We start from the raw sequence: 24,125 nt of genomic DNA, 5'->3' as shown, positions 1-24,125 counted from the left end.
AAAAAAGGTGCAAAACTAAAATTTCCTGTATATCACGGAATGCTGTAAAAGGGCTATTTATGAAGCTAAGTGTGCATGTGAAAGGATAATTTCTGCATCTGGATATGATAAATTCATCCAAAGGAAAGGAAGGAAAGTAATCAAATAAAAAAATACAAGATATGGAAGAAATTCTTCTTCTAAAAAAAAACAAACAAACCATTTTTGCATAGTTACAAAATACACAGTAGATTAATTTCTTAATTTCTATGATGTAAAGATGTTTAGTTACTCCTATTTAAATGAAAACACTTCCTTTTTAATAAAGAGTAATTATTTATGTGGGTTACTTGCCACAAAAGATTGCTTGCTCTTGTGTTTGTACACAGATGACATTTTTCAGAAGCAGATTAACTATTATGTTAAGCTTATGTTTCAAAAACATAATTCTCTTTGTTTAGATTGTAGAATGTTTGAGTAATAGAAATACGCACTATGTGTAATTGTAGTTTAATTGGACAGTGTCAATAATCCTTTTGAATTTAGATGTTTCCCTGTTTTGATGCTAGCATCATCTTTTGTGCAGCATTGTTTCGGTTTTGATGTCTCGAACAACTTTTGAGCCTCAATGACCCTTTTTTTCCCTTTTTTCTCTTTTGAGGGGGGCAAAATGCATCATTGCCCAGCAGCTAAGTTTGAGCAATGAATACTCTGATGAACTGTCATCCTAGATTCCCAAGTGAATTAAATGGAAATCTGATTCAAATATTCCGAGTCAATTACAAATATTAATCCCTTCAGTTGGCTTTGGCCAAGATTAAAATATATCTGGAAGTTTGTTCTATTGCCCTGCTAGGCAGGACAAACTGAATCCCGTTCCTTGTGTCTTGGCACAAATGACAAGAGCAACATTAGCTTGGTTATGCTCAAATTGGTGATCAATTCTGCAAAAGTACAGCTGAAAATATTGTCTGAAATCAACATTAAATCATTTTTTCTCTCCTCTTGTCTTGCTGTTGTCCCTTATTCACTGTTTTGCCATGCCTTGGAAGAGTGCAGCTTCTAGCCGTGCAAATTGCTGCATGCGGGGGCCAGCTGGAGTGTCACTCCTGTCTGTAAGCTTTGGGGAATTTACCCACACTACTTTTCAATGCATCCAACCAAAACAGATCTGGTATTTTATAAAGCTTTGAAGTATTGTTTTTGGAGTTTTTTTGTTCTTATTGCTTCTCAGTGTTAATGCTCTTTCTTTAACGGTCAAGATGTGAACAGTTTGAACTACCCCTAGCTGCTACATGAGTTCTGTGGTTTGTTTTACATGATGCCGTTCTTTTTGCATACTTCCCATTTTGTAATATGGTAGCAGAAAAAAAATGTTAACCATTTTTAACTTATCTGTTAACAGGTTCTGTGACTCGCTGCCACATAATCTTTTCTTCGTGTAATTGTATCTACCTGCACAGGCAGTCAAGCAATCAACAGCGAAGATGCTTCTTTTTTCAAGGACAAAGAAATACTGCTTATAGTATAGTTTGGCCAGCCACAGTTTCTCCAGCTCACCCAGTTCCTAAGGTACTGTGATTTCTATTATCTAATCTGTTCTTCAGTCAATATAGAGTTCGACTGCAGGCATGATCAAGTGCATTCGTTGTCTGACAGCTAGGGGTTTGGATCATCATCCTGTTGCTTGGACTGGTATTTAAAACAGTAGCGCTGGTGAGAGAAGTTTTCAGCCACCTACCCTGTTAAACACAGTGGCATATCCATTTATTAGACAGTTTAAACCTTGGGTTTGTTCAGTTATGGTAGTATAAACATGGAATTTTATAATCATCTGTCAACACTTAATAGTTCTGTGTCCAGATTATCATTTTGGAAAATTATAGATAGCCCTACCGAAAGTCAGTAGGACTCATTCGTGATCATCTGAGTCCTTTTCTGTATAAATCTCTAGCAAGCTAATTATAAAAATGTTTATATTTTGCTGAAGGTTTTGTTAATTGGTTATGTCAGATTTAGGAAGAGAACGTACAATACCTGCTGGTGGCTGCTCTGCAACCCCACTGCACGTTCTAAATTTGTCTTTACTGTGCATGAGTGGGGATTTTTTCCTGCAACATATACTTCTATTTTTATTTACTTTAGAGCCAATAGGAACTTTTTAATGCAATTTTAACATGTTTTCCACTTCTGGTTTCCTTTTCTTTTTCTCTTCTCTTCTCTTCTCTTCTCTTCTCTTCTCTTCTCTTCTCTTCTCTTCTCTTCTCTTCTCTTCTCTTCTCTTCTCTTCTCTTCTCTTCTCTTTTCTTCTCTTCTCTTCTCTTCTCTTCTCTTCTCTTCTCTTCTCTTCTCTTCTCTTCTCTTCTCTTCTCTTCTCTTCTTCCCATGTTTAATTGCAGCATATAGATTAACTGTTGAGTATCTTTCCTTTAGCCAGAAGAAGACCAAAGTACCCTTTCTAAACAGTGCTTTTCAGGATGTGTATTATTACTATTTTTAAATCTTGCTTTTCATCTTATCATAGATTTCTTATCCATAATACAGAGTATTTCAATGGGCCAGAAATACTAAAAAGCTGTTAGATAGGAAAGCAGATGAGGATGCTGAATGTAGGGCTCTTACACCTAAGATGCTGTGGAAGCTCTGTGTGCAGGGAGAAGACAGGGTTACATACTTTATATATTTGCAAAACTTTTAAAATTGTAGAACTTATAGACTTTTTTTTTCTATATTTAGATGCTTCTTTTAGGATAAAGAAGGGGGAAATGTATTGTCATACTGAAAAGTTGTCTTCACAGATCAGAGTTCTCAGACTGTCTAAAAGTCACTCCAGTTCTTCAACTCTGAAAACTTGAGGGCAAAATTACTACTTTATACAGAGCATACCAGAAATCACATTGAAATAACACAGGTTTTTTCAAGAAGTTGGTATGAAACTGTATACATAGATGTTTGTACGTACACTGCTTTGGGCTTCTCCCTTAACAGGCCTTACAGGTCAGCAGGGTCAGGTCTCAGCCATTACTAGATAAGTGCCCTCCAAGGGGAAAGCCAGGGTGCTGTGTATGGAGTTGCTAATCCAGCACACAGTCGGGGAGGGGGGTGGGGAATATAAATTAAGTCCCAGACTACTGCAGTAGGATGTTGTTAGGGTTGCTATACCATTAATTTGAACGAAATGTAAACCTGAAATTCTGTTGACAGAAGTCCACTGTAGTTAGTTTTGGGTTTTGTCAGAGTAGAAATAAAATGTCCATAGGAGTAACAATAGTCTTCCTATTTGAAGTCCCGCTAGAGCTAATTGGTTGCCCCACTCTTTACTCCTACACCCTGCTGTTGTATGGTCTTGTTGTGTACAGCCCAAGTGCCCACTTTTTTTCCTACCTGCCAGCTTTATTCTGTGTTTCGTGAAGTCACTGCAAAATGTGCCCTGTGGCCAGCATGGCAGAGGATCAGCCTGGCTGTGGTGGGCAAAGGGAATCTTCCCCAGCCTGTGCAACAGTCCAGGACCCTCCAAGAGAAAGTGCATTTCCATCTCTGTGCAAGATATTACCATTATTATTAGGTTGTTGTGTTCATACACGTGTTGTGGATTTAAAAAAATCAGAAATGAAATTTCATCTCTGTACAAGGGATGAGAATTTTATGTGTGGAAAAAATGAAGTTTAATACACTTTCCTTGACACAGTGAACTGGAATACCCTTGCATAATGTTGTAGATGGACAGATTTGGGCAGAGCATATGAACTAGATTCATAAGTAAAACCCTCTAAATTAAAATAAATTAAATCCTAAGGTTCATAGTCAAAAAGCAGTCTCATGGAAGTTAATGGGAGTTATGTCTGAACAAGAAACTAAGGATTTGATCAGTTTTATTTTTGAGCCTAATTCTGTATGTTTGTCTGGTCAGTTCCAGTATTTAAATGCCTTTTCTAGAAAGTGTACCTCTTTGGAAAAGAAAATGAAGAGTTTTTAAGTCTTGGTCACAGTTTCAAAACTTGCAACTGTCTGCGCTGGAAGTCAGCTGCAGTATCTGGGGTTTCAGCTCTGGGAGGCTAACAGACTGTGTAAGTCAGTAGTAACAGGCAATGTTAAGTTCAAAAGGGCAGTGGAAGAAATACTGAGGCAGCCTTGAGGGTTTGCCCTGATGGCTTAGGAAGGTCGATACTACGACAGAAAGGGCAAGCTGCCATGAAGCAGGAGGCAGTATCTGAGAAAATGATCCCATTGTCATGCTCAGTTTTCTGATCTTCATTTTCAATCCTTTTTCTCCAAGCACATAAAGAAGCCAGACTATGTGACGACAGGCATTGTACCAGACTGGGGAGACGACATAGAAATTAAGAACGAAGATCAGATTCAAGGGCTTCGTCAAGCTTGTCAGTTGGCCCGTCATGTCCTGCTTCTGGCTGGAAAGGGCTTAAAGGTAACAGTTGCAGAAGTCCCATAACAGTTTGGATGTCTTTTACACTTTCACTTATTTGGGTTTTTTTCCTACTTTTTTTTTTTTTAACTTTCCCTTAATATGCATCCAATTTTGAGTTAGATCCTGAAAAAAGAAGGATTTATTAACTTTTGATTCGATCCGTGATATACCTGTTCAATTATTTCTGTAATTTGGACCTATGCAGTAATTAGAGCGAGTTGCTGACTCAGGTGTAATATCTCTCTGTCTGTAATCTCCCTCTGTTCAAATTGTGCCAAATCATGTGAATTTCTCATAAGGCCCATGCTACGTTTTTTCTTTCATTTCATGGCCCATCTTCCTCCTATGTCATGCTTTTTGGCTCTGCATGTGTGCAAGTCCGAAAGACTGGGCTGCCCCCTCTGCTCCTGTCCATCCTTCAGCCCCTCGCTGTCCCACGGGGTCTGGTGCAACTCGTAGAGCTGCCATTGGAAAAAACAGCTGCCAAATTCCACACAATTTTCCAGAGTGCATTGATAATAAAGCCTTATGGTTTCCAGAAATGTTTCTGCAGTATGCTTTTTAGGTTACCTCCCAAGTTAAAATATACTGGAAGGAGCCTACTACCAGGTTTTGCAGATGGAGTGCTTTTTTAGCCTTGCCTTGGTATTTCATGTAATAGCATACTGGATAGGGTGAAATGGGTTGAGTAGCTATGAGATGCAGAGATAGGTGGGGACTGTAGGTCAATGCCATTGACTTAAAAGGGGAAAAATTATCAGTTTACCATGCATTTTTCTTTCCTCTATCATTGCACTTTCCCAGAGGTTTAAATTCTGGAGCTGGGGTGGCCAATAACAAAAGTGCCTGAACCTTTAATCTTACATAGGCTCATGTATGTTTAACTTCTGTGCAGTTATTTCCCAGTACAGTAAAACTTACTTATGTAAAGTTAAGATCATATACATGTTTCTGAAGGATCAGGGTACAATGTGGGTTTTGAATGAGAGCAGTTTTTCACTTATACTTTTTGGTTGTTATCATGTGTAAAATATATATGTATGCAGCATGGTGTAGTTTATGATGCAGTTCATAGTATGTGCCAAATCATACATAATAGCAAAATACATAAAACAAATGCTTTGGAGCAAGGTGTATAAGGTAAGAATTATGTGACCAGGAGCTGTGGTGGCAGGAGGGAGGCGGCAGAGTTGTGGTGCCAAGACCACTGCCCAGGTCAGCTGCAGACAAGTGGTGAGCTCCATTTTACACCATTGAATGTTTGGTCAAGACTCCCCTGACTGGGAGGATGCTGCAAAACCTTCCCTCATTGACAGTGAGCATCTTCGGCTTTCCAGCCTGGTGCTGCACGTGGCCAGTTTATACCCATTTGTTCTTGTGCCAACACCGCTCTTTAATTCAAACGGCTTCCTGCATTCCCTTGAGTCTGTCCCCTTCATGCAGTAATAAAGCTATTACAGCTTTCAGTGCAGCAGACTAAACAAACCAAGCTCTTTTAGGCTGTTCTCATAAGATAAACTCTGCATTCCTATTTTATCTGAAGAGCCCCATCGCTCCACCTGTTCCTATTGTCTTGCTGAACCCACCTCGCACACAGCTGTCCAAGCCAGCTCTCCCTGTGCTTTAGCTAATGATGGTAACATCCCCTAATATAACAAAGGTGCACTACAACGCATGGATGCAGAGAGACGAAGTTGGGGCTGAGCATGGTTTTGATATTACCATTCGCCGCCTGTGGGACTTAAAAATACAATGTGGTACTATATACAATAGCATTTCCTTGGTTTGAGTTAAAGATTTGGGAATGAAGCCACAAATTCTATGATAGGGAAGTATTTTGTTAGATACCATCAGATTGCCCTGTCCCAAATAAGGGATGAGGTGCACAGTATGTGCCTCCCCAACCTTGCCCAGCTAGCAAAAGCTCCTTTAAAAGTAAAGCAGATACTGTTAAAAGCAGAACTTTTCACAGCATGTAAGCCTGTCATGCACAGGGCACGGCTCGAGTGCCCAAAAACCACAGTGGATTCCTTGAGCAGAGCAGCAGCAGACAGCACCCAATCTGGTACATAGCGGTTCAGTTTGTCTATGGGCTGAAGATGATAAATGGTGAGCGAAGGCAGGAGCAACAAACCTGTATTTATCCAGAACCAATGGCTGCAGTATCCAATACAGACAGCGCACCAAGGCTGCAGCTGCCATCCCAGCGCAGAGGCTGCAAATGACTACTGCAAAGCAGGGGGGTTGCACAGTAACCCCAATTCCTGGTCTTGCATGGGTTCATCACTCCTCATCTGCCCAATCATGGGGTTTTGCTGAACAAGATGCAAATAGACATGGTTTTATCCTCAGCACAGTACACAAGTGCACTCTGCTATTCTCTGTGCGTGCTCAACAAATATTTGAATACATGGATAAGTATGCCTCCTGTGCCATAGCCTACCTATATTACACATGTTACTAAAAAGTCCTCCAAAATCACAGCCACTGTAGTATATATGTACGAAGTATGATTTTCAAAGGCTCAAAGCTCATTCAAATCAAAATCAATTTGCAGAGGAACCCTCAAAGGCACTTCTTCTCAGTGAGGGAGGTTTCCTACCAGATTTCAAATTTCAGTTCTAAGCATTCCAGGGACCAAGTCGATCCAAAAGAAAAGTGAGAAGAATGTTATATTAAGCATGTGCATTTTCCACTCCATGGATACTCAGAAAATGACAGAAAATGGGGGTTTTAAAATGTAAAATCATGATAAAAAGATGAATCTAGAAAACATGCAAGCATAAAAATTAAGATTTCTGAAAATGATGGATTTGCAGATTCAAGAAGAGCTTGCAGATTCACTGTGATCATCCAGGCTGTGTCCACTTTAAGTAGAATATCCTCAAGAAATTAAGTCAAATATTTAAATCTTTTATAAAATTAAAGAATACTTGGAAAACAATTTCATGAAATGCACAAGTATATTATGATAAATGTACTGGGCAGTTACAAGAATTAAGATCCTTTCTTTTACAAATAAAAGGGAAGGTAATGTGTTTTAAAGGACTGAAAGCATTGAAACCAGACATTTCTATAGCTACTGAAACAAGATGTCATGGAAAATTGGTGTCTTTGAGAAAGCAAATGTGGAAAAAAGAACAGAAAGGAAATAGACAGTATTTTAGGTTTTCTAGGAACCTTTGAGTGCTCGTTTCTACTTCATGCTATATTTAAAACCTTTTTCTCTTAAAAAAAAAAGGTCCAATATATCAATAAAGTGTATCAGACAGTTTAGTGTTTTGTATCAAAGCAGCATATTTGAAACATCCAAGATTTCATTGAAACGCTTGGCTGCAATCACATTCAGTAAATGTGAGAAACTATCTTTGCTTTTTTAACAGGATGTTATGTTTGATATTTTAGGTTGGCATGACAACTGAAGAAATAGATTCTATTGTTCATCATGAAATAATCAGACAGAATGCCTATCCATCACCTCTGGGCTATGGAGGTTTTCCAAAATCTGTTTGTACTTCTGTAAACAACGTGGTATGTCATGGTATTCCTGACAGGTATTTCCCCAGTAATATACATTTTACCACCAGAAATGAAAATGTTAAACTGGAATTAATAAATTATGTTTAATATTGAACATACTTCAGCTTAACTAAATGTTATACGTAAACATATTGCAGATGCATATCATGTTACCACACGATGCTGATGTATGTGAAATAGAAAAAAAATATTATCCTGTTTGTCCATAAACTTAAAAAAAAAAAAAATAATGCCTTTCACGTTCACGGGAGGTGGAGGGGGGGACAACACGACAGAACAGTACAGACTGATTTTCTGACTTTTTTTTTTCCTCCAGCAAAATAAGTATAGGTTAAGGAAAAAAATATATTTGAATTTATGTGGGTTGTTGGGTGGGTATTTTTATTTGCAGTACATTCAGCTACTCACAAAGTAAAATATGAACCCTAGTGAGAGAAAAAGAATAAACATAATGGTAGATTTTTCAGATGTTGATATGTTTTTCTTGTAGTTGTTTCTCATTATTTTATATTCAGCTAAACTTGTTCTCTAAGTAGTGAGAGCTGAACATTAAAAATGGTTATTCTGTTTGCCTCTGCCTTCTTCCATCACAAAATATCTACCCCCTGATTTTTTATGTATGTGTCATTAGGTGCTTATTCTTATATTCCCTTTGTTGGGAACTGTCTGTCACTATTATTATTTTTTTTCTGTTTATGTTTCAGTCGACCTCTTCAGGATGGAGATATTATCAACATTGATGTCACGGTGAGTAATTCATATAAAAAATAGTCTTTGATCAACTTTAGAATCACTAGTAGCAACAGGAAGAATAGTGTATTGGAGATGGGGGATGCACAGATGGATGTGCTGTTTACTTCTGAGCCAAGGCACAAGCAGCTGGTTTCCTTTTTTGTTTTTAACTGTGTGTTTATTCCAGCTAGACCCAGGCCTGACTTGAATTTAGGACTGGAATCAGATGCACTGAGATCAATGTTGGCCTAAGTGAAATGTCAACCCAATCCTGCTATGTGTCATGTTTTTGAGAAGGTGTAATTGTTATTGATCCACTGTGTAGTTAATGCAGAGCACCACAGTACTGGGCAGCAGCTGAAGATAGATATGTATGAGATGAGCTAACATGAAGAAAGCCAGCATTTTTCCTTCACTCTGCCAAGATTGATCTTCCTCTTCCTGCTGATTTTGAGTGGGGCCTGACATTATCTTACTCTGTCATTAGAGGCTACATTGGCCTGTGTATGTCAGTCTATTTGGACAGCAACTCTTTTGCTAGCAGTGTTCCCTACATTTATTAAAATCCCCGAAGGTAGTGTTGTATTCCATTTCTGGTATAAAAGCCCTGAACCTTTTGCACAGAAACAGAAATAGTGTGATATAACTGTGACTTAATATTTCCAGAGAATGGTCAATTATAGCTATTTAAATAAACGCTGGCTGGGTTTTCTTAGGAGCAAGAAAGTACGGAAACAGGAAACCTCATTCTCGTTTCATTTATGAGGGAAAAAAATTATACATCTCTTGCAGAAGCTTTTTTCTGTTTACTGTGCATGTTTTTATTTCCCCAAAGGGCTGTTTATTTCTAATATGAGCACAGACGTCTTTTGAATCCCACTGTTATTTTGCAGTAATATGTCACATACAAGGGAGTAACATCTCATAAAAACAAGCTTTTTTAATCATTAAAGAAACTCTTGGTAACTTGATACTGTTTTCCATGGGCCCAAATTTCATACTGGCAGAAGCAAAGAAATCTCCAGTAGACCTACCTCTGAGCATCGGATTCAAGCTTTCTAAAATATTTTTTCTATTAAAATTAGAGTCAGTGACCTTTTTCCCATGGTATACTCACGTGTGATCCAGAACTGCATGTGGTTTGGTTTGGCTTTTTAATCTTTCTAAATTCTTCCCCATCTCCATACTTTCTAATTGTAGAATTCTGACTATCAGGTTTACATAGTGCATTCTGTCCTTTTTAAAATTTTGGCCTGCATTTTTACTTTTGTGAGCTGGTGTAGCTTTGCTCATTTTATTAGACTAAATCATTTTGCAGCAACTAAGAATTTAACATGATTTCTTTGTATGTCATTCAGGTTCATTTTATTTTTTTGTTTTATATTTCAGGAAAATAATGATGCCTTCAACTAAAAAAAAGTGTAGATTCCTATCACAGATAGTTTCCGTGGTAAACTAAACGAAACATTTTTATATAGATGTAGTGTGAATATCTTGTCCACACTGCTTTACAAATAATGTCTGACTAAATGTTACTGGTATTTTTTAAGACATTTTAAAATTTGTTTTCTATTTACCCTCATAAAATAAAACAAATCTTGATGTTTCTGTGATTGTGAAGATTCCTGCAAGGGTGGGAATTGCTGATTGTAAGACTTTTTTTATCATTTAAAACTGAACTGTGTTCGATAATTGCTCAGTTCCAAAATAGCTGAGGAAAAAATATGACTTTTCAGCATTACTAACTGATCTTTTAGCTTATTTTTAATGAGTAAAACTGGGACGTTTCACAGTGAACAGAATGAAAGTCAAATTAAATAATGCATAACAAATTATTTTAAATTGTGTACAGGTTCTATAAAATGATTAAATAATATTCTGGTTATTAAGTATAAACACTTCACATGTACAAATTATTTGAAGAAAAAATCCATTTTTGCACAATTAAGATGGTGGAGTTTCATAGATGAAATAAAAATTTTATTGGCTTGAATCACGTAGCCTTTAAAATGTATTTTAGTGTAGAAAAGTAACATTACCCATCACTGAATCCTCAGCGTAGTGCAATTTTCAGCCTGCCATTACCAGGTTAATGTTTCTTACAACTTGGTTCTTTCATTGACTTTTAAGGAATTAGTGTATTACAGTTGCTGTGGTTGTAGTTTATTAACATCAAAAATACGTAATTGCAATTCATGGGCTGCAGTAAATATTATTATTATTATTATTAAGCTCTCCTATATTTTAAATCTGTATTTGCTTTTCCAGGATGGTGATATTTAATGCTGGGGTTTTGTGTGTTGTATTTGTTAGAGCCAAAAATTAACTAACTCAGTTTAAATATGAGCTAGCTAGATTTAAACCTGCCCAATGAGCATTAAATTAAAAAAAAAAAAAATCTAGTGGCAGCCTGGACTGGCAGGGGAAGGTGTGGAGCAGGGAAGTGCAGCTGCTCTCTGCAGCACAGTTGGGCCCTTGCTGGCACTCACCTTTCCCAAAAGCACCCCTCACTCCTAACTGCCTGCATTTTCTTCACATCTCAGCCTGAACACAAACCTGGCCTTGAGATAAACTGTCTGTAGCCAAATTTGGTTTGGTTGGTTTTTTTCTTGGTTTGTTGGTTTTTTTTTTTAGTTTGGAATCAACCAAAAAGAATGTGAGTCTGTCTTTCACAAGTAGCTTGCCAGTGGCAAAAGTTCAGTACTTCGAGCTTGGTGAGTTATTAATCCTAGAAGGATAGTTTGCCCACTGTTCAGGGGAGAAAAAATGTTTTAGAAGATCAAAACTGCACACCATGGTAATTTGTCTTTCCATAGGGAAATTTGGCTTCATCTTACAATTATGTGCCTGCCTGCCGTATTGCAGAGCTGCAAACCCCATTTTAATGGTGCGTTGCTGAGCTCCGTAGTGCATAGCCAGGTTTTCCTGTGCCCAGCAGAGAATTTCTGGAGAGCTGAGGTTTAAAATCTATGAAATGTCAAAAAAAAATCCAAAGCAAAACAGTATGTAATTAATTCAACAGGGTGCTACGTTTTCAGCACATGAAACTTTGCAGTGCCAGAACAGTACATTTATTCTCTTTCAAAATTCATCTCTGGAAATCAGAAGTAAAATCCAATGTTAACACAGCGTTGTTTAAAAATGAGATTAAAGAAAATGTACAACGGCTGGCAGTGGATTTGGCCCATGCTTTCCATGGGGCTCCCTGTGGGTGTTGGTAGCAGGGTGTACCCCTCCATCCAGCTGTGCACAGCATCACCTCAAAACCCCAGCAGGGAATGCTGGCTGGGGAGGCATGGGTCTCCCTGCCAGCCACCCACAGGTCTCCCAGTGCCCACAGCCAGCACTGGGGTAACACCCTTCCCATGTGGGATGCAAGCCAGTCCCTGGCCCAGGGGCATGTGGCCAGGTGGGTGGGCACCTGACAGCCCCCCAAGGCCCCCTTCAGCACATGCATGGCCCCCATCCATCTTCTCGCATACAGCCCAGTTAGCCTTACGTCCTGTAGCTGAGTGATGTCATCGTCTGGTGCACTGCTGGGCAGTGATGCACAACTTTTGCTTTTCTTGAAATTTTAATTGGCAGCCCTTACGCACCTTGCAATCTTTCAAGCTTTTTGTCTTTTTTTTCCCCCTCTGCAATGTTTTGCTTTTCTGGTTTCATACTCACAAATACAGCTCACCCATGGTCTATGTGTTGGAATACATAGCTTGTTCCTAGCAAGAATGGATTTAATTAAGGTGGCTATCTGTTTCTGGATGCAAAACAAGAAAATGTCTTTACATTTCTGCATATGTTTAGGTGTATTACAATGGCTACCATGGTGACACTTCTGAAACCTTTTTGGTGGGCAATGTGGATAAATCTGGTGAAAAGTTAGTGGAGGTTGCCAGGAAATGTAGAGATGAAGCAATTGCAGCTTGCAGACCAGGGGCTCCCTTCTCTGTAATTGGAAACACAATCAGGTAAGCCTTATATTGACAAGTAAAGGGAGGGCTGGCAAATGGGACAAAGGTTATTGATGGTTTGGTATAAAGCTGATGACATGTTTTATGATTCAAAACCATCATTTCCGTCTGATATCAGTATGTGAACTGCCAAGCTATAATGTTGTTCCTTGAGTAAGAGATTTTTTTTTTTAAAGTGAATTACCCTAGGGTCAGCAAAGATAACTGTAGAAAGAGTCAAAGATATTCATAAGGTAGATTTAAATTAACAGATATAATTTGCAGTGAGTTAAGTCTCTTTGTTTAAAAAGTACAAAAATATTTAACTCGAGAGCTCCTGATATCACAAAAGGCAGTGCATGCTAACGTCACAGGAGAGAAAGAGCTCACATTGAGAGATTTTTTTTCCCTATTTTGCATCTCTTCTAGCCTTCACATAAATGCAATCATGACTCTTCTGCTGCTGCCAATTTTGAATAAAAATACAGCTTAGTTTTTTGAAGGTACCTATGGATTATTTTAAAATGTTTGCCAAAAAATAAATAGACATATATCATATACATTTCATTAAGCAATACTTCTCTGGACTGTTAATGGTCCCAACATGCTATTGAATACATTCCGATTACAAAGGCTTAGTCACCTTGAAAGGATGCTGCTTTTTTTTTCTTTGTAAATCTTCAAATACTTTAAGGAAAAAAGCGAACGGCAAAATATCAGTTAGATGTATTTATAGCTTTAAAAATATTGTAACAGAGCTTGAATCAAACTTTAGTAAAACCTCTTTGGGTTATATCTGAGAAGCTTTTATTGAAGACTTTGTATAAAATTGTGTTTTTGACAGTTTTAAATTATAGGCTAACTAGCCTGGAGAAAAAGGATAGTGTCTTTCTGTTCTTTCATAGGAAATGTTGAATCAGACCCCTACTGGGAAAAGAAATTTAATGCATATCTCACTATCTTACTGTCCATGAATATAATAGAAGTGAATTCAAAATGTAGTTTTATTTTTGCAAATGGGATGAGTCGATAGATGCACCTCATATTTTTGAACACCTAGGGTTCAACAAATTTACTGGTGGTGCTCTTGCATTTTAACAAAATTTATTCTTGAGTAGAAGGGGGCACAGAACACTGGATTCTTATTCAAGCATTCTATCGAGCTCTGCATTCATGGCTGTGTCTAAAGGGCATGTCAGCCTTTGATTCTCTCTGAGAGGTAATTATCCTTTTCCTGTCACGGAACAATAAATGATAGCTAACTACAGAGGCACATTTGCAGTAGTCACATTCATCAACTGCAGAAAAAAAATTCAATTTAATTGTGCAACACAGCTGCACATAGGCTTTTTGAGCATTTCTGTTGTTCTCCCTGTCTTGCTATTCCTCCCTCCAGATCTATTTTTTAAACTTTTTTTCTGGTTATTTTTTTCCCCCTTTTTGTCTCTTCTTCCATTTTTACTCTCTGTACTTTCTTGTTAAAGTAATTTTCCTTTGTGGCTCTCATTCTTTTTTCCCCATTGAAGGCTATGAATGTAGAAAATTATCACAATTACTCATATAATTGAGCCTCTTTGTAGCAAGTGCAACTCCAGTAGCCTTTCTCCATCATGAAAATGGTTTCATTATAGGGTTTTTCATATTCTCTGACACCATCTACACAGAGGAACAGGCGTGCAGATGAGATGTACTAGGAACAGGGTAGATCAGTAAGGTCACAGTAGGAATAATTAGCTCTGCTATGGAAAGAGCATCTAGGCCTTTTACTGCTACATAAATGTACTGTCCGTGGCTTTTAGTCACAAAAAAACTTACTAACAAATGGAGCTCCCGCCTACTACTTTGAAAAAAAGATTTGTATCAACACTACAATTTTCCATCATTAAGACTAATAACACAGAGCCTAGTATACATCAAGGGGAATAAAAAGAAAAATCTCACATTCAAGTGGCGGCTGGGTGCTGACCTTTGTTCCCTTTTTTTGTGTTCAACTTAACTCTTTACAAAAAAGAGCCACACGCCACACCAACATGCAGGTGAACTCCAGCTAGTGCTAGTAAAGCATGGCATTCAATTGGAAAATCTGATAAATCTTCATGCAGGATAATGCATTTCATTACAGATTCACTACATTAATTCTAGCTGTATTAAAAAAAAAAAAAAGGAAGAAGAAGAAGAAAAAGAACAGAACTGAATGTGACATTGGATTTTTGCTGTGTTGGTATGGAGGTCGGTTTACTTGCAAAGTGTAAATATATAGTCAGCGCCCCCTTTGAAAAGCAGATTAATCAAAGCTAGTAGCTGTTCAAAACTACATATGAAATAGCAGGTCATTAACTTTATTTCCCAAGATTTTATTGTGTTGATGATTTAAATGTGCTGATTTGTTTACAACTACTTTAACACTGCCTCTGGTAAAAGATTGCCTTGGTTTGGTGAAGCTGTGTTTTCTGGTTATTTGACATTCAACGTTTACATGCAGACAGACATATATAATATACACATACATCAAAATCTTAAGTTTTGGAGAAGTTAGATACCATAAATACCTGAGAACAAGCACCTACAAACTGAAAACATTTAGGCTTATCAGGATGGAAGTGTGTCTAGGTTTCCTTCATCAGTATTTCTATAAAGGTGTTCAAGTGATATGCGGAACGTATCTTACAAATAATCAGAATATTTCTTTTCTACAATAGCTGTGGGAATAGTTATATTGCAGAGGTAAGTTTGCATTCAGCGTTCTAACATAGTCTTTGTTATGGAAGCTCGGTAGCTGACACTGAACATTTCACGGATATCAGTTCCTTCTCCCATCAGCTACAAGTTGCAAATAAAAGATTGCATGGATTCCTGAATTACTTGGCGTAGGAAAATTTGAGTCTTCGCTAACCTGTTCTTATTGGAGGTGGTAGCAAAACAGTTGGTCAGCTCCACTGGAAACAGGATTGGGCCCTATGCTGCATTTTCTTCCACCACTTCTGACATTTCTTTCAGACAGAAACAAATCTAATTTGGAATCTGTTTTTTAGACGGTGAGTTTAGGTACGTGAAAGTGTTGTGAGTGTAGAGATCTAAAAAATATAAACATGATATTGTTAAATAAACCAATTTCCAGCTCCTAGGTAAAAATAGTAGTGATGAAAGTATTAATAAATTGCTTAAAATGTTTAACTCATAAGTATATGTTTTGATATTAATTTAGAACAATATAAAGCAGATTTTTTAAAAAAATCTGTTTCTATCAGATTATGCACATTTAAACAATAAGTGGCTCAGGCAAAATAAGTCATTTTAATGTCATCTGTGATAGATTTTCCTTGACAGCTACTGTAAATTACAATTACACTGCTTCTCTCTGCACTTGAAAGTAAGCATTGCAATAAATTATCTTTTATTTCAATCCATCATGTCTGCTTTCAGAAACAGAGAACCTCAAATAAAAGTTCAGCACTATTGTAAGAAAAATACAGTAATTTGTGTTCCAGTTTGAAACTAAAATGTACCTTTCTTTCAAAAAACAATTGTTGGCTTTCAAAAATATTACTAATTATACTTCAACATTTATTGTCATTATAGGGAATCCCTGAACTTGTGCATTCCCTCAGTCTAGGATTACTATTGAGAGAAAAATACTTTTCATATTTTCCCAGTAGAATTTTGTAGTTTCTCAAATTAGATAATATGGTACTATTCAAAATTGGTATTTTTATCACAGCAAATCTAGTTTAGGCTGATGCGGTTTTCAGTAATTTTTTTTTAAAAGCAAATATGCCACTCAGTGGTCATTTTGCTAACAATAGATCTAAGAAAAACATTATTACTTCCAATTAAAAAAAAAAAAATCAGATCCCTAAGTAAGAAAACAATTATCGTAAGTCTGTTATCTCTTTCAGTGTTTCCCAAGCGTGTTCACTGCCCAGAAGTGTATGACAGATTTATTTAGCAACTTCAGCCATTCATGCTAAGCTGCTCTGATAAAGTTTCATCCCTGGGGAGAGAAGCTGGCGCTGTGGGAGAAGGGTCCCTAGCTGGGAATCAGTTCACTGGGATGTTCAGCCTGGGTAGCAAAGCAGTCTGTGCCATCTTGTCTGATCAGCCAAACTCTTCCCTTGTGCCACCAGAGCAGAGAGCCCAGAGAAGCAGTTGCTATCAATGTTGAAAATGGAATTTGTTTCACTTTGTTTCTTCAGTGAGGTCTTAGGATACTGGGCCAGACCTGCCCTGAGAAAAAAGTGACAAAATTTGGTAAAAAGAAAAGAAAATGCAGGTCTGGGGAGTCGTGTGTCATCCCCACTCCACCCCCCCAAAAAAAAAAGGGTGAGTTCCAGCCCTAAGACTGAATGGATGTTTTTTCCTCTGGAGCTGGGATGCCTGTTATCCCATAGATGCTCCTAGAGTCTGTCAGCAGAGGGCCAGCCCCCTAAGGAAATTCTTTCAACCTGTTTTTCAGCTTCTTAGCAGGAGGGATTCGTCATCCAAGAGCTCCCTTCAGGGGAGACTCTAGAGTATCGGAGAGAACTTTGTAGAGAGTTGGTCCTGCCTGTTGCTGCTTTGTGGCAATTTCCCTGTCGGGCTGTTGGCAGGATAGCAGTGCCTGTCTCCGTGCTCATCTCTCCGTTTGGAGAATTAGCTGTTGTCTGGCAACATGGGAAGAGGATGCTCAGGAGGAAACTGACACCCAGCTGTCCTGTCTCTGTCCACTCTCAGAAGCATGATACCACCATACAAGAGACTCCACCTATGGGTTTAGGGTTTATGGACAGCCTGGCCCTCAGTGATGTTCCTTTACCAGCTTGGCCGCTACTGGTAGTGCCAGACACTTTGCCTGGCTTTGCCATCAGCAAAAGAGGAACAACACTGCAGGTACTCTTGACTCTGCAACCACTGGGCTGGAACACATGGCAGCAAAATGTAAAATCGAGTACTGGGCTCATTAAGTGATTATGCTTTTAATCCTGCCCAATTCACCTCTGCCCAAGCATGCAACACAGCTCAAAGAACAAAATGTGTGATGATAAATGTTGTCAATGGTTATTTTTAACAGTGATTATTCTGAAAACCCTTTGGGGTTTTTTAGCTTGATGCTGTCGCTGCGGTGTGACTCTGCTGCCCCAGCCTTTGCTCTGGAAGTGATTTGGCTGGGGCACACGCCGTGGCTGAGGGGAACTGGCAGCCTGGCCCAGCCACCCAGCTGTGCAGCTCTCCTTTCCCACAGCAGATGCCAGACAGCCCAGCTCAGCCATGCCACCTCCTCGCAGTCAGGACTCCAGCTGCCTGACCCTACCTACGCTGCCTGTCTGCAAGGAGCAGTGCATGGAGCTGGGGCTGCAGTCTTGTGATGTTGCCTTCCAGGGAAAGCTGGAAAGGCCAGCCACTGCTGACAGGTCCTGAGCCAGGCATTGAGCAAGACCAGAATGTTGAGCTGTTCTCAGCAGCAAATGGCAAACTGGTGTAAAAATGCTCCACTCCTGGGCATCCTGATTTTTAAATCAAATTCCACAGCCTGGGAATCCCAGAGGGTGGAGAGACTCACCAAGATCAACAGTTCATCACCAACACTCTTTTGAGAGCTGTTTCAGAGTCCTCCCTGCCAGCATTTACAGCCAACAAGTACACTTACAGGATTGCATGTGCAAGTTGTAGCTGGGGTTAGTAGCTTTGGGTTTTTATGAAAGCTGGGTGTTTTACTGTAACTCCACAAGGATGTAAGAGCTCACTAGGATTTTTTTAAGTACTCCAAAGTAAAGCTAGTAGTTGTGGAGTAAAATTCCCCATAAGGTGCTCCCAAAGCACATGCAAATACCGAAAAGAGATTGAATGTGGCTGTTTCATACCTGCAGCTTATTTTCTCCACAGGTTTTCTATGTGTCACTTCAGGTTCATTGACCATATTACATTTCATGTAAAGAATACCCAAGCTCTGTCTGTAGACATTATTAAGTGGGAATTAAGCGGGAAGGAGGAGGGCACGAGTTTCTGTCAGTGCAAATGTCAAAGCCTTGTGAGCTCCAAGATCCCCTATTTTGATCACAGACAGTAACTGCAGAAGCACTGATGCCAACAGAGTGGTTTTCAAGCTGTTTGGCAAGAAAGTGGCAGAATTCACCACTGAAATGCACGAGAAGCACTTCTTTCACCACGTGAGGATGGGATACTGCCTTAACACTGCCTTCTGTGTGTCCCGGTGCTCACGCGCCCGGTGCCCAGCAAGCAGCTGCTGCTGCTACTGCCACCCTCCTCGGCAAGAGCTTCCCCGGCCCGCAGGAAGGTGTGTAGCCATGGCACTTGGAAGAACAGCTGTCCAGAAAAAGCTTTCTGTCTTGCTACAGAATAATACAAAACATCTGAAAAAATGATCATGCTTTTTCAGTGGCCAGGGATGCTTTGTAAGGACATCAGCAAAGCTGTGTAGTTAGTGGAATTGTTTATGCTTTTGAAAAAAGATGCAAAAGAAGGTGAAAGAAAAGCTTATCACATGTTGCATGGACAGCTTCTCCCATCTCTTTTCAGAGCATCGCTTCACCTGTATGGGAATCATTATCTTATTGCTCTGGGCTTGGTCACCAGCGACCTTCTGTTTCATTTTGTGTATGTTTCGGAGTAGTCTGGCTAACTCATCACTGTTCCCCATGCTTCTTCCTTGGCCTTCAGCATCGTTACAGCTAGCAGTCCGTCTCTGACACAGACGTGGGTAGTGTAATAGGAAGGCAGTGGAGAAAGTTTTTTCCAAAAGTCTTTTCCATCTCTAGTAGGATTTTTCACTGTGTAAACCTTCATACTTTTTTCCCACATAAATGATGTATAAAATAAAAACCTGGACTTTAAACGCAACCAAATGAAGCCCAACTTCTAGCCTTATTGGTAACCCTCTTTGCCGGTACTTAGGTTTTGGGGAGCAGCTGAACTTGAAATTTCCATTTTTCTCCAGAGTTAATGAAAGAAATGGGATGAGTCCTCGCATCAGGGCAATGGGTAGGTAAAAGCTAGTATACAAATTCTGCTAAAACGTGCTCTTAAGGTCTGAACACTTCAGCATTATTAACTGTTGGCCTGACTCTCTCTCATTGCCATTTTGCTGTGGTGGAGCATCATGTCCCTCAATCGCAGTGGCATTAAATTCTGGGACAGTGACCCACAGGCACTGGAGCCAGCACTGCAGGGTTTGTGAAGCCTGATGTGCAAAGGGATTGACTCCTACAGCAAGCTGAGGCCACTTTACACCTGAATAAGAGCCTCCCCGTGGGGTTTAACATGCTTTAATTTCTGTGAGAGCTTACACCTTTATTTGAGTTTCTTAACTTTTCTACTTTTTCACCTGTAGTCAGACTCGGAGAAAGCATTTGTTAAGGTGTAAATATAGTCAAACCTGAAGTTTTTAAGAGCCTACCTTGTTTTAAAACAACCAAATGAAGCTTTTAATGTTGTAGACGAAATCTTTTCACGCTAAGTGCCTGCCTGTCTTACTCCTGTTTGATTTTAGAAATAGTTTTGGGGTGATATTTAGGAACTGCAGTTGCTTCCTTGTCACTTCTACTACACCTTCAGGTCCCCCCAAATCCCCACACCTTTCTGTTTTGGATGTGGGCAGCCCCCCCTGGCTGAGCTGCCTCAAGTCACCCCCTTCACTGCTGCCTCCACCACTACTTGAGTAAGGGCAGAGCCCAAAAGTGAAACCTGCAGGCGTGGGGTGGCCCAGCAGCCACAGGACACCCCACATATCTCCAGACCTCCAGTTTTTAGGGATCAGGATAGGAATTTGCTTTCCCAGCATGGGTAGGGATTGGTGCCTGGCTGAGTTCCTGCAGGCAGCTCTGAGACACTCCTGCCTGAGGCAGACCATGAAGGACAGGACAGATCTCCCAGGCAGAACTGAAACCCCGTAGCTGTTTTTGCTGGTGTAGCGATGGGTTCATTAGAAATACATTGTTAATTAGCGTGAACAGATTTGCTAGTGTTTCAATACATTTTGGTACTGAATGTTTGCAGTATTCCAAAAGGGAAGCAGCAGGGCTCTTAACTCTCCCTGTGGGTAGCAGGACCCTTTTCTGCAGAAAATCCAGTGGAGGCAGTGGGTGCACAGCCCAGCACGGGCTCTGCACCTGGGGGGGCTCACCAGGGGCTGCGGTTTGGGGGTGCTGGGGCCTCGGCTGCGCGGCTGGGCTGCTGTTCAGCTGTCCCATGGCAAAAAGAGTTCCCGGTGTGCTTGTGGGAAAGGTTACTCGCCAGCAGACAGGGAGACAACACTTAGACGGCAGGGCTGGCACAAGAGCTAGCGGCTAATGCTGGCGGCCGTGTTAACTCTGAAACCTAACGGCGGCTCCCCAGTGCTAGCTTCCCCTCTGTCCTTCAGAGTGGCTGCGAAGCACTGACCCGGCGCTGGGGCGGAGGTGAGGATGTGGAGCTGGGTGGTGGAGCCGGGTGGTGCCGCCCGGACCAGCGCAGCGGCCGGGGCCGGCTGGCGGGGGCGGTCAGGACGTGCTCCCTCACGGTGTCCCCTTTGCCCCCGCAGCTCCGTGGCGCGGCGGGGCGGCTTCCAGGTCTGCCCCTCCTTCGTCGGCCACGGCATCGGGTCGTACTTCCACGGGCACCCCGAGGTGTGGCACCACGGTAAGGGGCCCCGCGGGGAGGCCGCCTCCCCCCGCGCTGGCGCTGAAATGACGGGGGGGGGAGGGCGGTGAAACGAGCAGAGCCATCCCGGCCCCGCACGCTGCCGGGCCCGCCGGGGGTACCGGGGGCTCTCCGCGCCGGGCAACTCGTCGTCTGAGGGTCGCGCAGGTATTTTTAGGACAAATAGCCCGTTTAACGGAGCCGTCGGGGCAGCTGGGCCCCGCGGGCCGCCTCCGCGACCCCGCTGCGGGCGGCAGCCGCCGCCTCCCCGCACGCCCCCACCCCCGCACCCCACCGCGCCCGAACCGCGCCGGCGAAGTTTGTCACGGGGCAAAGAAAAACCTCGGCTGAAACGGTGCAGCCGCCGGAGCCGGCCTGGACGGGGCCGCCGTCGGGGCGGCCGGGGCGGGATGGCTCTCGGCGGGCGCCGCGCTCCGTGCGCCGTACCTGCCAGCCCAAACGGGGCTTAAACCGAGTGCTGGTTGCGCTTACTGAAAAAAGGGAAGAAAAGAAAAAAAAAAAAAACACACCACCCATAACGGCCTTTTTATTTTCTTTTGTAGCCAATGACAGTGATTTGTTAATGGAAGAGGGAATGGCGTTCACAATAGGTTAGTAACTCTCTGCTATGGTTTTCTTTAAAAAAGCACACACAGAGCAGCCCACATCCGTACCATTTCTTTATTGGGATATAAAAATATCCATGCAGACAGGGGGGGATGTCGGCGACACTGACCCCTTAGGAAGCAGATTAAAACACCATTTTAAAAAATGCATTAAGGAACGAATTTGAGGAAATAGCTTCCAAATGAGAAGATTTAGAAAAGGAAGTGTTTATTATAAACCTTGCTAAATGACATATTTGACGCCTGGTTTTGGCCAGGTGGAGACCCTGCCGGCATCCTTGGGCTGTGGAGGATGAGAAGGGTGAGATTGCGTGTCCCCGATGCCGTGGCTTGCCGGCGGGCAGCCCGGTGGCTCAGTCACTCGCTGCCGGCCAAAGCCGCTGCCCGGGCCCGGGGCTCTGGCCCCGCGGACGGGGCGCGCTAAATACCAGCCGTGAGGAAAAGCCCTCTTGCTCCCTGTGCGGCTAAATGGCGCGGCAATTAGAGGGAAATAAGAAAATTGATGTTTTGCTGTTTTAATGAACATTTTAAGCCTGTTTAAAATTTTCAAATATTTAAAACTATCTGCTGTTTGTAAGTGTGGTTGGCGCTTTGGTTATTATCCACGGGGTCTTAATTAAAGCTTGATTAAAATTCCCCGCTTTTACAAAAGAGGAACGGGCAACTTCCTACCTTGATATTTTGTCTTCCTCTTTAGTTCACATTTTAGTGTTGCCGGAGAGTGCCGGTCCAGGGAAGACAGGACCTGTGCGGGAGGGGGGTTGCATGGTGGGACACCCCCCATGTCTTGCTTGCTTCACAGTCCGCACACAAGTGTGACTAACTTTGGAATACTTTTTGTTTTCCTTGCTGCAGAGCCAATAATAATGGAAGGATCCCCCGAATTTAAGATTCTGAAGGATAAATGGACTGCAGTTTCCGTAGACAATAAAAGGTGCCTTATATTATTTTTTGGTCTTTCCTAAGCTGTAGAACTGATTGCTGACAGCTGGGGGAAAAAAACAGGTGAGTTTTACAGGCATGGTGGACCCGTTTGCCCCCTAATAACTGCTAAATGTGCCTTTCAGATCAGCGCAGTTTGAACATACCATTGTGATTACTTCAGAGGGAGCAGAAATCCTCTCTAAACTGTTTGAAGAAGCCTAAATGTGGAGCAAGGAGTGGAGGAACTCGCTGTACTTCTGGGATTTCCAGTTTCACTCAGGACAGAGGAGTTTTCTGTAATTTCTGTGGGGAATGGGTGCTGCCTAAGTCCACTGCAGGGGACGGAAAAAGCAACTTGGGGGGGCAGCTTTCTGTGTGTTACCTAGTTAGTATTTAATAAAAGTCTGTTGGCTTGTTTGTGACCCTGGAAGCAGCCATGCACAGCCTGTAAGTGCAAAGGGTTTGGGTTATTTAGGGTGAGGGGCAGAAAGCAGGTCCCCTCTCTTCCACTATATGGGACAAACACGTATCAGATGACACAGTCTCTGTGCAGCTGAGAGGACAGAGGAACATAGTATTTTCCCTGTATAGCTGAGCTATGGAGTCAATTTGTCTTCACTGCAATTAGCACAGTGCTGTTTCCCAGGCTGTAACTTAACAGGATGGAAAAAAGTTTCCCGAGGGTGGCAGGCAGAGGCAGCAGCCTCTTCCCCCGCAGCCTTCCCAGCAGCAGTCCCCCCTTTCCTGCCTCAGCTAATTCCTCATAGCACAGCACAAAAAGTGATTAAAAATGAAATGGGAAGCGCGCTTCTCTGGAGATCAATAATTGCCCTGCTTGAAGAATTAGTCGTTTTGGAGTAATCACTGCTCTGCGGTGCCCACGTTAGTTAAGGGAGAGGCACTCCACGGTTTAAGCGATTAAGGGAAGCAGAGAGGTTTGCGGTCTGGAGGATGAGCCCCGGCTCCTGCCCAGAGCGTGGAGCTGGGGGTCCTCGGAAGCTGGGGGTCCTGCTCAGCCCCGTGCTCGCTGTGGTCCCGTCACGGGCCTCCCGGGGGGCGGGTGTGTGTGGGGGTGTTGATTTGCAATTAGCAGGTGGCTGAGCGCCCCGTCGGGCTGGACGGGTCTGGCCTTGGCTACCGGAGCAGGAGCCGGTCCTACGAAATGCGGGGTAGCCTTGGAGATAAGCAAGTGCCATCCAGAAGCGCCGCAGACCGGCAGCAGCAGCGGTGCGGGTTTGGTGCAAATAACTTGCCCTTAACCGCAGGATGGTGCCGTCCCATGCCCGGGGCTGGCGGCTGCACACGCAGGCGACCAGGGCTGCTCAGCACCAGCTCCCTCCG

At 41.8% G+C, this 24,125-nt stretch overlaps 1 protein-coding gene across 9 annotated transcripts in view; it reads left to right on the top strand.

The window, feature by feature from the left end:
• Window positions 1-23,206, top strand: part of METAP1D (methionyl aminopeptidase type 1D, mitochondrial) — a 58,205-nt gene extending 34,999 nt beyond the window's left edge. For 4 of the 9 annotated variants that reach the window (XM_080398980.1, XM_080398981.1, XM_080398982.1 and 1 more), the window contains 9 exons: window positions 1,443-1,551; window positions 4,256-4,405; window positions 7,811-7,959; window positions 8,650-8,692; window positions 12,479-12,642; window positions 21,137-21,234; window positions 21,798-21,845; window positions 22,716-22,794; window positions 22,928-23,206. In XM_080398980.1, coding sequence (XP_080255106.1) covers window positions 1,443-1,551; window positions 4,256-4,405; window positions 7,811-7,959; window positions 8,650-8,692; window positions 12,479-12,642; window positions 21,137-21,234; window positions 21,798-21,845; window positions 22,716-22,794; window positions 22,928-23,006 — 919 coding nt within the window. In that variant the 3' untranslated portion in view covers window positions 23,007-23,206. Of the gene's footprint in view, window positions 1-1,384; window positions 1,552-4,255; window positions 4,406-7,810; window positions 7,960-8,649; window positions 8,693-12,478; window positions 12,643-18,483; window positions 21,235-21,797; window positions 21,846-22,715; window positions 22,795-22,927 lie in introns of those variants that run through there. The other 5 variants (XM_080398979.1, XM_080398977.1, XM_080398978.1 and 2 more) reach the window with 2 other exon arrangements.
• The last annotated feature ends 919 nt before the right edge of the window (window positions 23,207-24,125 follow it).

The sequence above is a fragment of the Falco punctatus genome (genome assembly GCF_963210335.1).
Source record: "Falco punctatus genome assembly, chromosome: 8".
NCBI lineage: Eukaryota > Metazoa > Chordata > Aves > Falconiformes > Falconidae > Falco > Falco punctatus.
This window is presented reverse-complemented; position numbering and strand designations above follow the sequence as displayed.